General features: G+C 38.0%; 1 protein-coding gene across 12 annotated transcripts in view; it reads right to left on the bottom strand.

Annotated features, from left to right (window-relative positions):
- The window catches only part of TENM3 (teneurin transmembrane protein 3), a 1659985-nt gene that overhangs the window by 36871 nt on the left and 1606864 nt on the right, over window positions 1-16250 (bottom strand). For all 12 annotated transcript variants that reach the window (XM_073606803.1, XM_073606789.1, XM_073606818.1 and 9 more), the window contains 2 exons: window positions 15283-16157; window positions 786-961 (listed from right to left, as the gene is read on the bottom strand). In XM_073606803.1, the coding sequence (XP_073462904.1) occupies window positions 786-961; window positions 15283-16157 (1051 nt within the window). The remainder of the gene's footprint in view (window positions 1-785; window positions 962-15282; window positions 16158-16250) is intronic.

The raw sequence follows: 16250 nt of genomic DNA, 5'->3' as shown, positions 1-16250 counted from the left end.
GATGTTTTGTTCTGATGTATGAAGAAATCAGACCCGAAACCGATACATTTTATAACATTACCAAAATGTCCCTGTCCACTTTGACAGCTTACTAACTATTGTTAGATTACATCTGCAAAGAATGCATACCAAAATGAAGATGTATGAGTACCAACATGAGAAGGAATACCCACATTTTAGGAAGAAAAAGGGGAAGTGTGTAATTTTCTGTTGTTAAATGCACTGCAGATATCTGCAGCTAAACACAATGCGTATTTAGTTGCAGATAGCTGCAGATAGTCAACCCTGGATTCAGGACTTCCCTGCTTTTCCTAAATGCAGCTAAACTGTCTGCAACTAAATGTTGCTAATCATTATGTATAAATAAGATGATTACTTTGCAGTGTGTGAGTCCAGCTGCTTTTAGAAAACTCTGGAATTTAGCATAGAGATTATAAAAAAAGACAGCATAAAAGCAGAGTACTTCGTTTTTCGACATTGGTAAATGTACATCAGGATATCACTGGCCTACACAAAAAGGCAAACAGCAAAGTCGATTTTGAGCAATTTTCCAGTTTAGGGAACAGTTAACGTTCATGCAGCGTACTTGGGAGCTAATAAGAAAATAATGAACCAGTTTTTTCAAAGCTGCAGGGCAAAATCCAAGTTTTTAGGCAATCTATGCTTTCATTAGTCTTTCACTTCTTAGCTCTTTAGGTACCCAAGTGCATCACTAATGTAGTCACAGTCCTAACGCTAAGTAATTGTAAAGTCACTTTCTCTTTTAAAGTATGACATGCACTTACCTTGAACCATGGTATAGAAAGAATCGATAGAAGATAAATTGGAAGTAATGCTGACATCTTCCTCTCTGCTAGATGACTCTATATCCACTGTGATGGCCTTGTCCATTTCTCCATGGAGATTTGTGACAACACCCGTTGGGAATGTTACATTGGTGAGACGACCTTCGCTGTTGTAGCTGGAACACACAAATTTATCCAGTCATTGTTTACATTTGGCAAATATTCTAAGAAGCAAAGGTTGTAAATGAATGCTCTTTCATTCCAAAACAAAATAACTGAATTAATTCTTATACAAAATTTTACTGAAAAGTATGATGGTTTAAACATTTTTTTCACATGAATTTATAGCATGCATTTGAATTGTTGTTTATCTTCATATTTAGAGAAAATGCATTATAGAAATTCTGTATCTCTGTATTTGTATGATTAGGAAGAACAATGAAATAATAAAAATGGTAATGGATTATTCCTCTTTCTCTTATACCCTGTACACATCGGATTGTGTTGTCGGAAATTCCGATCGTGTGTGGGCTCCATCGGACTTTTTCTCCATCAGAATTTCCGACACACAAAGTTCGAGAGCAGGCTATAAAATTTTCCGACAACAAAATCCAATTGGTTAAATTCCGATTGTGTGTACACAAATCCGATGCACAAAGTGCAGAATAAAGAGAGACGAAAGCAATTGGCTACTGCCCCATTTATAGTCCCGACATACGTGTTTTACGTCACTACGTTCAGAACGATTGGATTTTCTGACAACCTTGTGCGACCATGTGTATGCAAGACAAGTTTGAGCCAACATCCGTCTGAAAAAAAACATGGATTTTGTTGTTGGAATGTCCGATCAATGTCCGATTGTGTGTACAAGGCATTACAGTTCTACTGGATCTTTAATTTAAGACACAGTCAGTATGCAGATGGCTTACCACCTGCTGAAATATCTTTCTCCCAAATGATGTTCATATAGGGGTGCATCCTGGCATATAAGATTGTGCAAGTCTACATGCAAAGAACACACACCTGGTTCCATACTTATTTGGCAGGAGAAAGAATCACCCGACAGAAAACGAAATCCACTTATTGCATACTCCTTCAAGGTGTGTCTATCAATAATGTCTGGTGAGGTCAGGGTAGCCTGTGTACAATGCTACCTAATTCCAAAGATTTAGCAAGACTGGTGCATGATCATCTAATATCTGTGGGTGCCTTAAAGGTCTACTCACACCATATATGTTGGTATACACTGGGTAACTGTGCCCAAAACACACGTTCCAATGCACAGAAAAGACAATTTGCCTTGAGTCCTATGAGTTCAGTACACATAACTGTGCTGCAGTGGTCTACAATGAACAAAGTAGGACATGCTGTGTTTTTACGCAGTGGAGCATGTTGCATTGCACTACACTGCGTCATAGTATGCAGTACATAATGGATGAATGAAATGTAATTTTGTGACATTTCAATAAAGTTGTAAAAAAGGTAAACAGTATGATATGTCATTACAATGCATTGGTACCAGTCCCGTCACAGTGCACCCCAGTGGCTGTGGTATAACATGGTCATTAGTGTGAATGAGCCCTTAAGGCAAACTAAAGCCTGAGAAAAAAAAAATTATAGGAGGTAAGAGTTTTTGGTAGAATACGCCTAAAAGCTGCATATTTAAAGTGATACTAAAGTCTTGTTTTTTTGTCCTATAAAAATAATAAACATGTTATACTTACCTGCTCTGTTGCAGTGGATTTGCCCAGAGCAGCCTGGATCCTCCTCTTCTCGGGTCCCTCTTCTGCGCTCCTGGCCCTTCCCTCCTGTTCAGTGCCCCCACAGCAAGCAGCTTGCTATGGAGGCACTTGAGCTGAGTCACAGCTCCCTGAGTCCATTCACGGAGCCCTGACCCGGCACCACCCCTCTCTCCCCTGATTGGATAGCTGAATTTGATTGACAGCAATGACAGCCAATGACAATGCTGCTGTGTCTCAGCCAATCAGGAGGGAGAAACTCGGACGGCTGAGACACTCGTGGACATCACTGGACCTCAGTTAAGTGTTTGGGGGGCTGAGGGGGGCTGCTGCACACAGAAGGCTTTTTATCTTAATGCATAGAATGTGTGAGCAATTTTACCACCCCCCAACCACCAATTCTACAGCACCGTGGTAATTCATTGAAAACTACAATCTGACAGCCGCAAAGGCTGTCAGGAGTTATAATTTTCCATTCATAGAGGACTGTGAATGAGTAACCCCCCTCGGCCACGTGGGAGATGATCACTGTTAGCTGTCAGAGAGGGGATCAGGGGGAGCAGTGGCCAAATTTTTTGTAACATGTTACACCCTGGGTGTAACATGTTACGAAAGGGGAACTTTTCCTGTAAAAGTTAACTCTTTGTTCGGTTTGAATGCCCAGAAATGTGGGAGAATTGGAAAAACAGAATCTTTGCTTGCACATAGCTGGATAATGGAAGTTGCACCTTATGCACTAAGCTAAGCAAACTTTCACATTGCTAAGTGAATATTCTCTATTACTTTGGTAAATAAACTCCTCAGGATCCAGGTTGTGGCCTCCAGTCAGAAGCCATTTTGGGAAAGCCTCCATTTCACTGAAGCACAGTGCTTTCCTTGGTTGCAACTGTGGCAGAGATGATATCTGTAGTAAACTATAAGGAGCCTTTTATGACTCCCCAAACCCTTGTGAGCCCTCTGAAAAGTGTCTACAATTGTTTTATGAGAAATCTGATCCATTCTTCATGAAGCGCTATTCATCTTTGCTGAATGTGTGAAGCACAATTGCTACATCTACTGGTGTAGAGACAAGCTCATATTTTCTTTTTTTAATCTGATACTTCTAAAATCTTTCTTTTTGACCTTATGTCCTCCTCTGCTAACAAACATATTTTCCTTTCCATATACCCACCTGTTTCACTGTTTTATTACACTTCTTGCTTTTATTATGCAAACAGGAAAACACATGCTTTACATCTATGTATTTTAATGATTATCCAATTTATTCTGTGGAGAGGTACATCTGGTTTGTAATTACTCCCAAATCAGTCCTCAGAAACCTTCAGTATGCCTCAAGTTCTAGTTTCCTTTGCCTGACTTGTAGTTAGGCCTCGAAATTTCATCAAATTGATCTAATCTACAGAGTATTAACTACTGCCACCTGTTCACCTTATACTGAAACTATGCCAACATTCTAGGTGGAAAAAAAGGAACAAAACAGAAGTAAGTAATGAGATGAACACAAATTACATGGTAAGAAACGTCAATCTAGCCAAGCAAATTAATCAAAGCTTGTGAGCCAATGAGACAAAAATATAATGACAGCCTTCCAGCTATGAGGCCTACAATTATTTAAAAACAATTCATATACTTATTTCTCGAATGACAAATGCCTTCAAAAAGCCTGTATTAACATTATAACTATTGGTTTACTGCTCTTTTGAATATTAACTCATGTTTAACATTTTATATTATTATATTCTTACACAACTTGCAGTAATATGTTCCCAAGTACTAGAAACTGATACATTCACAGGTGGGTTTTCTATGTCAACACAGACCTACAATACATATTGTGCAGCAGATGACACAATAACTCTTTGGCCAACCTCATGCTAATGCTTTAAGAATCTCAGTTCAAAGCCGACGCTTACTTTTGAGAATGCCTTTAAATTATATGTAAACCCTACATCTATTTTAACGATGTTTAGCATCATTGCACATAGTTTTCTTCAACAAGTAATTTTTTATATCTCTTGTAAAGTTTCTTACCTGGAGGTAACAGATAACAGCACTTCCTGTTCCAAGCTGAAAATGCTAAGTTACTTCCCCTCAATTAGCAGAAATGTTGTTGACTTGTCATGTGCATCCCTTCAGTTAGCCATTGGTCTGCCTTTTCAGATAGGCAGCCCAATGGCCAACTGAAAGAACGTACACAATAGGCTTAGAATGCTACCATTTGGGAGGCAGTGGCTTACTACTGTCAGCATGCAACAGGAAGTGCTATCATTGGAAGAATCTCTATGTACGAAACTTTTTAGTAATTAAGAGTAGTAAAGTAATTTTTTTAATCTTTTTAGGTAAGCAGCTTTCATAAAATGCCAAGAAGGTCCTTATCCAATCACTTCCAATTGTGGGGTAACTACTGTCTCTCAATTGGGCTCCTGCATTTTCACCCTCCCACATGATACCTTGGTCGAGACTACAAGTAGAAATGCCAATACCTTTTTCAAACAATGTGTAGTGCTTTAACAAGGTAATATAACAATGAAAAATCTGTATAATACGACCCAATAATTATAATAATGTGGAAGGTTGAGATTGAGAGCAAAAAGTCCATATAAAGGAAAGGTCTTCCAAAATACAGTTAACAGTATTACTAAAAGTAGCACTACTGTAAGTGCACTTACTTTATGTTTTTTTTTGTTGTTGTTCAGTCGTGTCTGACTCTTCGTGATCTCATGGACCATAGCGCTGTGGTCTCACACAGTTTGAGACAGCTACAGTCCTTTAGACAGCACAAGGCAACTCTCTGATAAGAAGTATATATAACCCACACTGAAGCAACTGCCTCCTGTTCTTGAATTGATGCATGCAGGCTGCAACATCTTTACACACTCGGATGCAGGTACAACTGACAGACATATATATATATATATATATATATATATATATAAAACATATGAACCACTGTTATCTACGTTATATAGAGCACTGGGATGTGGACAGCTTTAAAGCTAAGGAGAATATATCACTTACCATGTGATATACCTCCCAACTAGCCACTCTCTTTTATGTTGGTCTACCATATTGTACAGACTTCTTCTGTTGTTCTTCAAGGCTCTGATGAAGAGGGAACCCCTCGAAACACATCAGTCACCTTTTAGCACTTGCCCTTACATGGGCATGTCCAATTTTTAAAATTTTAATGTGTATATTTTGTAACCCTGTTTTTATGAATATGTAGCTACTTTTTATATGCATTTATTTGATTCTGTATATAAATAAACTGTATCAATTTGATCAAAGCATCAGATCACGTGCCTTCCACCTCTTTCCTTCACCTACTACTGGGAATACCATAGCTTTGACTATATGGCACTTTGTCAGTAGGGTGATGTCTCTGCTTTTTATAATGTTGTCTAGGTTTGCCATTGCTTTCCTCCCAAAAAGCAAGCGTCTCCTAATTTCATGGCTACAGTCACTATCTGCCATGATCTTTGAGCCTAGGAAGATAAAATCTGTCACTGTTTCCATTTGTTTTCCTTCTGTTTGCCAAGGAGTGATGGGATCGGTTGCCATGGTCTTAGTATTCTTAATGTTCAATTTCATGTCAGCTACTGCGCTCTCCTCTTTCACCCTTCATTAAGAGACTCTTTAGTTCTTCTTCACTTTCTGCCACTAGTGTGGTATCGTCTTGTTGTGATCCACACAATCAAAGGTTTTACTGTAGTCAATAAAGCAGAAGTAGACATTCTTCTGGAACTCTGTTGCTTTCCCCATGACCCAGCGAATGTTGGCAATTTGATCTTTAGTTCCTCTGCCTCTTCGAAATCCAGCTTGTACTTGTGGTAGCTCTCGGCTCACATGCTGCTGAAGCCTAGCTTGTAGAATTTTCAGCATAACCTTGCTAGCATGTGAGATGAGTTCGATCGTACGATAGTTTGAACATTCTTTGGCGCTGCCTTTCTTTGGTATCGGGATGTAAACTGACCTCTTCCAGTCCTGTGGCCATTGTTGAGTTTTCCAAATTTGTTGACATATTGAGTGCAGGACTTTAACAGCATCATCTTTTAGGATATTAAATAACGCGTCGGGATACCAACACTTCCGCTAGTTTTGTTATTAGCAATGCTTTCTAAGGCCCACTCGACTTCACTCTCCAGGATATCTGGTTCAAGGTCAGTGATTGCATCGTTGTAGTTATATAGGACATTCAGATCATTCTTGTATAGTTCTTCTGTGTATTCTTGCCATCTCTTCTTTATCTCTTCTGCTTCTGTCAGGTCCTTGACATTTTTGTCTATTATCATGCTTTATGTTTTACAATTTTTTAATACTGCTGCAAATTTCAATAAGTCAATAAATACTACACTATATAAATCTTCTTGGACTCCTGGTTGGTGAGCTTTTTTACCTAGTGTTCTGGATATTATCACCCAACCTATGGAATTTGCCGAAGAGGATTGAGTCCTAACTACTGATTGATGCTTATTCATTTCCTTTATCTGGTGAGTGCATTGTTTAGGTGAAGGCTCACGTGTGGAGTTGTCCTTACGTATCTGGTGATACCTTATGGATGGATGTTATGCATTAATATCTGCTACTTCTGTTGAGCTGATAGTACTATTGGCAACTGCATTTTTCAAGAATTTTTCTCTAAATGGATTTTTGCTTTCACCTTTCATATTCTCTATGCACCTGGTGACACCTTATGGATAGATGTTATGCTATGCATTAATATCTGCTACTTTTAGGACTACTGTCAACTGTATATAGGAAGAACTTTCCTTTATATGAACTTTTGCTCTCCATCACAACCGTCCACATTATTATAATTCTTGGGCTGTATTATACATTGTTATATTACCTTGGTAAAGCGCTGCACATGTTTGAATATACTGATTACAAGGGTTGTATAATCACCTTGGGTGCTATCTGCTGATGTAGCTGGAGAGCTCGCTATATATATTTTGCTGCTAGAAATGCCAATACCCACTGCACATACATGGAGCACTGTTGACACAGAAAGCAAAGATCTGCAGCCAACACTGGAGCAAGTGCCTAAAGATAGGAAATAGCTGAAAATGTTGCAGGAGATTAAGAGCACAGACATACCAAATGGATAAAAAAGGATTCATTTTATGAGAAAGGTCAATTATTTATTATACACAATTAAATGTGATACCGTTAGGATTTATATCTACTTTAAAGAACAATTTCAGGCAGCAAATGAAAGTATGCACTTAGCTCCTTGGGTTATCCGTTAAACACAGCAACTTTGTGGAAATCAGAAAGCTTTTGTTTATCTCAAACTGAGTTCTATAATGGATTAACAGGAAGGTGGAAGGAGTGTGCTTTCCGAGGCCTCTGCTGTGCAACCTACTCTCTCTGCATCCTGCATCACCAATCACATTCATATTCTGAGTCAAGTTTGAATTTTATTGTTGGCTCTCAGGCAATTCTTAGCTCTGTGTGAGAGGTGGTAGGGGCGTGTTCCAGCCTCACAGCAGATGCATTCCAAGTTCAATGGATTGCACAGAAAAGGGAGAGTGGTGGGCTGGTGCAATATAGAAATACCTAAATGAAAAACTGAACTACTTAGTTTGTCTCTCACCGTGCACCTTAATGTTTACTTTTTAGTTTTCACACAGAGTAAAAAGTAGATAAGTGCTGACTTGTTCTTAAGTGACAGAAGCACTTTAATGATGCTCAAATGAGAGTGATCATTGCCTTAGTGTCCATCCCCCAGAATCTTCATTAAAATTATAGTGGTTTGTGACAGTCCGGCCATGGGGCATAATTAGGGACCTATGATGTTATTTCAATATATTCTACTAATGCTGTATATAAATAGATTAATGTGGCCTAATTGCTAAAAAAACCAAAAAACTCACTAGTGTATACTGGTCCTAAAGGGTAGCACTTTACCTACATTCCTAGTGCATATTCTTCTCAACAAGGGCTAGATTTTTTAAATGTCAATCCCCCCTGGCAGTGTTACATTGATCAGCCAGTGACCTCATTTTTAAAGGTCAGTCCACCCCTGGCAGTGTCATAGTGATTAGCCAGTGATCTCCTTCACCCGCCACTGTCTAAGCAGTCTAAGCAAGCATATGATTTCTCCACTAGAGCTTATAGATAAAAAACACACATACACAGTATGCTGTAGCCCACCAGATAACGATAAGATGACTCCCAAACTGCATATGTAGCGACAGATGAAGGAGGCAGCTGAGGAGTTGAGGTTTGTAGTAGGGGTATAGAAGGGATAGCAAAAACACTTTATACAAGTGTACCTATCCTTTATATAAACAGACTTAAAAAATAAGGGAATTAATGTTTAGAATACTATCTATACATGTACTGACTTCATACAGTTTTATTATACACATTTTTCATTATTAGTTAAGTTTTTTCAAATAAATTAAACACAACTAAAACTTTCTCTTAAAAGCAAAAATGACTAAAAATGTTTTTTAATAAAAAGCTCTCATTGGGTAAAATAATCAGTTATAGAAATGAGAAATGTACTACCAATTGAAACATTATTAAGGCAATGTGTTAAAATATTTCCTCAGCTACTTTATTCCATTCCAGTGGTTTGACAGCTTTACAAGTAGGAAAGTGAGTTCATGGTTGCTTTATGATTAAGTTAGATTCTGTTATTACATAGCTTCAATTATTAAGAAAGGAGGTCAAGGTCACAGAATTTGATCCTACCATGTCTACTTGACAAAGCATAACAATTATATGATTTTATGTCTCGGAATGCCAAAGGTTAAGTGTGGACATGGCACAATTTATTTTATAAAAGGGACTTTGTGCCCTAGATATTTTGCTCATTTTTCTTTTAAAAATACAGTACTTATAAACCTTTAAACTATAAATGTGCTATTTTTAATTTTCACCGGGGGGCAAATTTCTCACTTCTAAAAACAAGTAAAATAGCTTGTCAACTAAACCCATTCCACAATTGATAGAAATCCTCTAATATCAGAAGAAGGATTGCTTTTTCATAATTGAGATGATCTTGAAGAAGAACTGTTATGCCCCATACACACGGTCGGACTTTGTTCGGACATTCCGACAATGAAATCCTAGGATTTTTTCCGACGGATGTTGGCTCAAACTTGTCTTGCATACACACGGTCACACAAAGTTGTTGGAAAATCCAATCGTTCTAAACGCGGTAACGTAAAACACGTACGTTGGGACTATAATCGGGGCAGTAGCCAATAGCTTTCATCTCTCTATTTATTCTGAGCACGCATGGCACTTTGTCCGTCGGATTTGTGTACACACGATCGGAATTTCCGACAATGGATTTTGTTGTCGGAAAATTTTATATCCTGCTCTCAAACTTTGTGTGTCGGAAAATCCGATGTAAAATGTGTGATGGAGCCTACACACGGTCAGAATTTCCGACAAAAAGGTCCTATCACACATTTTCCATCGGAAAATCCGACCGTGTGTACAGGGCATAAGTGTTACTTTCAGCTGCCATCTGGCTTCAGAAACTGGATTATCTGTGGACAACAATGACATTTCTTCTATCAGATACTTTCAGATACTTTTTTGGATACTTGGCATCTTAGGATACAAGCCCAAAAGTTACCCATCTGGGCTTTATCAGACGGACTTACTGCAATTTGGTTATTAGGTCCACATTGTGAAAATAATATAAAACATGCACACTAGGAGCTTGTGCAGAATGCAATGTACATAGAAAGGCATTGGGTGATCTCACTTTTGAGGGCCATCAGGATCTATTACTGGGGTTACAGCAAGCGGCATCTTTCCAGTGGATTTAGATGTTGCTGCAACCCCTATGACTAGAATAGTTGTACCTCTAATTAGGAAAGGAAGAGCGAATCAATCTTGCACATTGTAAACTGCAGGCAATTTATATAACTTCCTATACCAGTCATAGCTCTGCAATCACTGATTAACTTATCCTCTTTCCTCTTATATCTGTAAATGGTGTTTTTTTTAATGCCAATCCAATACTCACTTCATGACTAGTATGGCCTTGCTGAGAATACACATAAAGGGCACATAAAAATGTTCTTTACTGTTTAACTATACTATTTAATGATTTTCTCATGAAGGTTATTTACAAACATTGCATTTCTTTTAACTCTAATAGTCTAAGGCTGAAGTTCTGTTGATTCATGATAGACTTCAAGTACACATTTACGTATATTTCAAAGCAAAAAGGACATGTAATGATTTCCCAGTAAACACATAGGTCCACACCTGACATTCAAATTAAAAATATATTTTCTGCATGTCAGAAGAACTTTGAAAAAAATTAAATATTAAAAAATATTTTCCTATATATTTCAACTTAAAAAGAAACACAAAGTACACCGTAGTTTTTATGTCAAACAAAATAAAATAATAGCATGACAGTCTAGTTGGCGAGTTTATTAAAAATGTGGCCTATCATCTTGCCATATACTTAGTATTACTAATGAGCAGCATTACTAATAATTACTATACTCATATGGTATAGATGCCAACATGTTAAAATGTTGCTAATGATCAAGTCTATACAGATACTACTGGGTAGGCTTTGACACATCTCTGATCTATAATCTTGCCATATACTTAGTATTACTAATGAGCAGCATTACTAATAATTACTATACTCATATGGTATAGATGCCAACATATTAAAATGTTGCTAATGATCAAGTCTATACACATACTACTGGGTAGGCTTTGACACATCTCTGATCTATAATTGATTTGCCCTTGGTCTGGCATTCTTTCATGTTGTTAAATTCAAAACTTTGCGATCGTGTAAACATCTCATTCTTTAAAGGGCAACTCCAGGCAACAAGTACTGCTATCCAAGACACATTGTAATGCCCGTACACACAGTCGGACAATGATCGGACATTCCGACAACAAAATCCTAGGATTTTTTCCGACGGATATTGGCTCAAACTTGTCTTGCATACACACGGTCACTCAAAGTTGTCAGAAAATCCGATCATTCTGAACGCGGTGACCTAAAACACATACGTCGGGACTATAAACGGGGCAGTAGCCAATAGCTTTCATCTCTTTATTTATTCTGAGCATGCGTGGCACTTTGTGCGTCGGATTTGTGTACACACGATTGGAAATTCCAACAACGGATTTTGTTGTCAGAAAATTTTATAGCAAGCTCTCAAACTTTGTGTGTCGGAAAATCCGATGGAAAATGGGTGATGGAGCCTACACACGGTCGGAATTTCTGACAACAAGGTCCTATCACACATTTTCTGTTGGAAAATCCGACCGTGTGTACGGGGCATAAGTGTGTTAAAGTCAGATAGTACACTAAAGAAAACCTGTTTTGACAGAAGTATAGAATGTGATGGCCATTGCTGACACCTTTTCGAGAATTCAAGTTGCCTGGCTGTCTCTGGCCTTGAGCACATTCTGAGTCACTAACATGGAACAAGCACGCAGCCACTGATGTACACAAGTGTTCCAAGTCAGTGAACTGTAAAATCTTGAAGGCACAGGCAGGGTAGAGATCAGAAATGGCACCCTACATATTCAGCTCACAAGTTTAAAATTACCGTATTCAAACTGAGAAGTGTCTCATTTGTAATATAAACCAGTGGTTCTGGATGGACAGTTGGCCACATTGGTATAAAGGAAGGACTGGCGAGCCCTTTGGCAAGTCCATACACTGGGTTTGATTTACTAAAACTGGAGAGTGCAAAATCTGGTGCAGCTGTGCATGGTAGCCAATCAGCTTCTAAGTTCAGCTAGTTCAATTAGACTTTGACCAAAAATCCCTGGAAGCTGATGGTTCCTATGTAGAGCTGCACCCTTGTAAATAGAGGAATTATTGGAGGAAGATATTTCATGCACATCATTTCATCCATTTAAATGAAAGTTATTTTAACTGTTATTTCTTATGCAATGCACCGATCTCTCAGGAAATAGTAGATATGTGCACTTGCAAGGGATATCCTACTTTTTTTCACGCCAGTGAACAGAAGCTAGATACATCATTATAGAGTACTCTCAGGCAAAAACATGTTAACCACTCAAGAAGAGGCTATGATGGAGAGACACAGAAGTGCTCACTTAAGAAGTCAATGAAGCAAAGGAGTATGTTATAGCAGCCAATCAGATTTCTCTAATCTGTGAAAGATACACTCTGGTTGGTTACTTATAGTAAAATTCTTATTATGTAAGTCCAATAGACGGTTTTGTATATAGCTGATAGAACACCTTCCTTATTGGTAGGACAAGTGAGGGTATACAACAGAGGTGTACTGATTTGTCATTGCAAAGTACACTTATGGTTGTGAGATAGAATAAATTCTATATAACATTTTGGAGACTTGAACATACAAAGCCTCCAGACCCAACATCTTGGGAAGTACAGTGCATACTTTAACCTAATGCCAGTATTGCTACACAGTAAGTATTTTTTTCTCAAACTATAGGGCTAAGCTTGCATAAGCAATTACATATCTTTGGTACTGAGGGATTTAAACACTTGTTGGCATTCATCTCATTTGCAGCACTCAATTTAATCATCAGGCAGTTGCATCTCTCAGTAACAGAGATGTATTCCAGTGCAGCCCTACACTAAGTCCACTATCTTTATGTTGTCTCCCTACAGATTTGAGAATAAAGCTATGGATTACCTTAGCTTGGATTTTGACTTGGCAGTGCTGGAAAGTTCCACAAAGATTAGATAATCTTAACACATACACATTGCCTTAATATACCCACTAGTACTTTCTTAATTGCCCTGCCCAGTAATAAGATTAAGCAACGTAACTGCTTTTCTCTATTTTCTCTTTAGTCATCTCACAATGGTAGTTTTTTTCTTTCTTAATCAGGAAATATGTAGGTTAACATTTGGAATTTGCTTTTTTAAAACTGCAGGCTTTGGTGCTGTTTGTGATCGTGGCTTCACTACCTGGTGAGTCACTAACATGAAAAAAGCTTTAAGGGTGGGAGCTAAAATGTTTTAGACATCACTGGCCACATGCTTGTTTGAAGTCAGCAACTAACTAGGTAGTAAAGATGAGAGCTGTGCAATACAACATGATGCTGCACTTTTAGATAAGTCAGCAAGATCAGCTCCTATGTCTTTATGTTCACAGGTTCCCATTAAATGTGATTTAATAATGACCATATTATCAATGCAAAATAATAAAACCCATATTACTTACCTACAGGAATTAGACATGGAGGAATTCCATCAACTTTATTATTAATATTAAACTAAGAAGGCACTGAATCAAGAAAATCAATTCCACTCCAGTTTATAATGCCACATGTGTTTACCTAACCCCCTGCTATTTCCAATTATGTCATTTTCATGGCTGGAATGACTTGTTCTTTTGCACAAAATCTTTTCTGGATCCCATTGAGATAAAATAGTAAATTATCATTTAAAAAGGTGCCTCTGATTTCTCACATCTAGCTGTTTGATGTGATTATCGAGTCATTATTTTATTGATTAAATACTGTCACGCTAGAAAGGGAATCATTTTTATGTGTCTAATTAGGTAGGAAAAAGGTATTTTTAATACATGCATCTGAAATTCTATCTTAAAAGCAATAGTGCAAAATCATAATGTCAATGATTGAACTTTAAACAAAGCAAATTTATTTCAGCCAGATTTCATTATTAAAGTGTAAGTTCCCTTTTTAACAAAAAAATGAAAAGGTGAACTAACTCCAGAAATCCTGACCACCCCTCCAAACCCCATTGCACAGAGTAGCTGTGATGCCAGTACCAATGTAGTTGTAATGTGTTATAATAGTTGTCCTTGTGAGTGAGTATCCATCGTTATGCTCACAGTGGAAATTGCTCATTGGTCAGTGTGACCAGAAGAGAAGCACTTTTTTTCTTCTGGGTCATCTTACCATATGAAGCATCACATGCACTTCTCACTGGTCATCAACTTTACATGGCTGTGCAGCCCAATGAGCACTTGCCATTATGAGCATTATAATGAATACTCACTCTGAGACTGTGTATGAATAACTATACTGGCAGCACAGGATATCACGACCAATGGATTCAGGAGGGAGAGCCAGGATATTTAGATTTAGCTCACTTTTTTATTTTTTTGCTAATAAGCTATTTTGTCCTTTAAGCTACAGGTAAAAGACCATGCCAAAAAAACTGGCAACTGCCCAGCACTAAAACTCTGTTTTATGGTACAAGAAGAAAACACAGCTCGTGCTCCTACAAACCAAAGTTGAGAACTTTTGCCAGCCAACTGATTTTGACTAAACAATTATTGAATAGGGATAGGCTTACCAAATGGCCAAACACAAACATGGTCATAGTTAAGAGTAACTGAGCAGTGTCTATGGACTAAAGCAAGCACACAGAACTAGAACTACTGTAGGCCCTAGTTTCTCTCCCCTTGCTCAAATGCCCTCCTTTGTCACAGTGTATATCTTCTGCTCTCCTTCTGCCATAACCCAAATGTTTTTTTGACTATTGTATTGCAACTGTATATAAGAACTGAGGCACTAACTTGGGCAAGGAAAAATAGTTTTTATGTAAGCATGGTCATAGCAAGGCCTCCTGTCTTCTTTGACACTAGTCACTGTTACAACAACTATGTTCCTTGCTTCTACATCAATAGAGGGGTACGTGGGTTAAAAATGCCCAGCTTTTGTATGCCATAATTTGGGAACCACAATTCAGTAGAACTATGGATGCTCAATGATAAATGGTTTAACTTTAAACCTTAGTAATAAACAGTAAATAACACCACTAGCATAGTACTTACTCAAAGAATGTTGTCCAGCCAGTTTCATCACTCTTAGTGGCTAGGAGTCCACTGTTACCATGATAGGTAAATAACACCAATTCCTGTCCCTGGGCAGTCATGCTCTTCAGACATCCATTTGTACCAATGGTCAACCAGATCACTTGATTGTCAGGTGCAACCACTCTCACTGGCATGCGGTTTGGATCCCTCCTAATACGGAGAGTGTTTCCATTACTGTCAGTAACTGCAGTTATGTCATTCTCATTGCTGTAGCTGAAGTTATATAAATAGTCTCCAGTAATCAAACTCATGGTGTATTGGTGAGTACCATTGACATCAAAAATATAGAGCTCTTGGTCAGTTGGTGAGGCAACTTCATAATAATTCATTGAAGTAAGGACAGGTTTGTTTTTTGAAACAGCCCGGATTCTAATATTCCCCAAGTCTGCGATGTACAGGGTGCCATCAGGTGAAGCAGCTAAAGAGGATGGTGCACTCAGTTTAGTATCCTTTGCATAGCCATCTCCATTCTGGTAACAGTCGCAATTGACATCGTTTTTACAATCACAATCTGATGGTATGCCAGCAATTAATGAAATTTCTCCATCGGTGGTTACCTGTCGAATACGATTGACTTTCTTCTCATCTGTTTCTGTGATATAAAGAACCCCATTATAGGACACTGCTATAGCGGTAGCAGATTCTAATATTGCTTGGACTGCATATTTTCCTATGGAATATTCAACACCAGGTACTTGGCAATACATGGGTCTTCCTGCAGCAATGCGGACCTGTCTGTTTTCAGTGATCTGCAAAACTACGTTGTTGTCCAGAACATATATAGAATTATCCATTGGATTAATAGCCAAGTCTGTGGGCCATTCAAGCCTTACCTAAAGAAAATAAAATGGCAACTGCTGTGAAAATCTAACTTATTGAACTTATACATTAGTAGCTAAAAATTAGGAATTTCTCAATAAATTGCT

The sequence above is a fragment of the Aquarana catesbeiana genome, linkage group LG01 (assembly GCF_042186555.1).
Source record: "Aquarana catesbeiana isolate 2022-GZ linkage group LG01, ASM4218655v1, whole genome shotgun sequence".
In the NCBI taxonomy this organism is placed as follows: domain Eukaryota; kingdom Metazoa; phylum Chordata; class Amphibia; order Anura; family Ranidae; genus Aquarana; species Aquarana catesbeiana.
The sequence above is the reverse complement of the archived record's forward strand: the minus strand, read 5'-3'. Positions and strand labels throughout refer to the sequence as shown.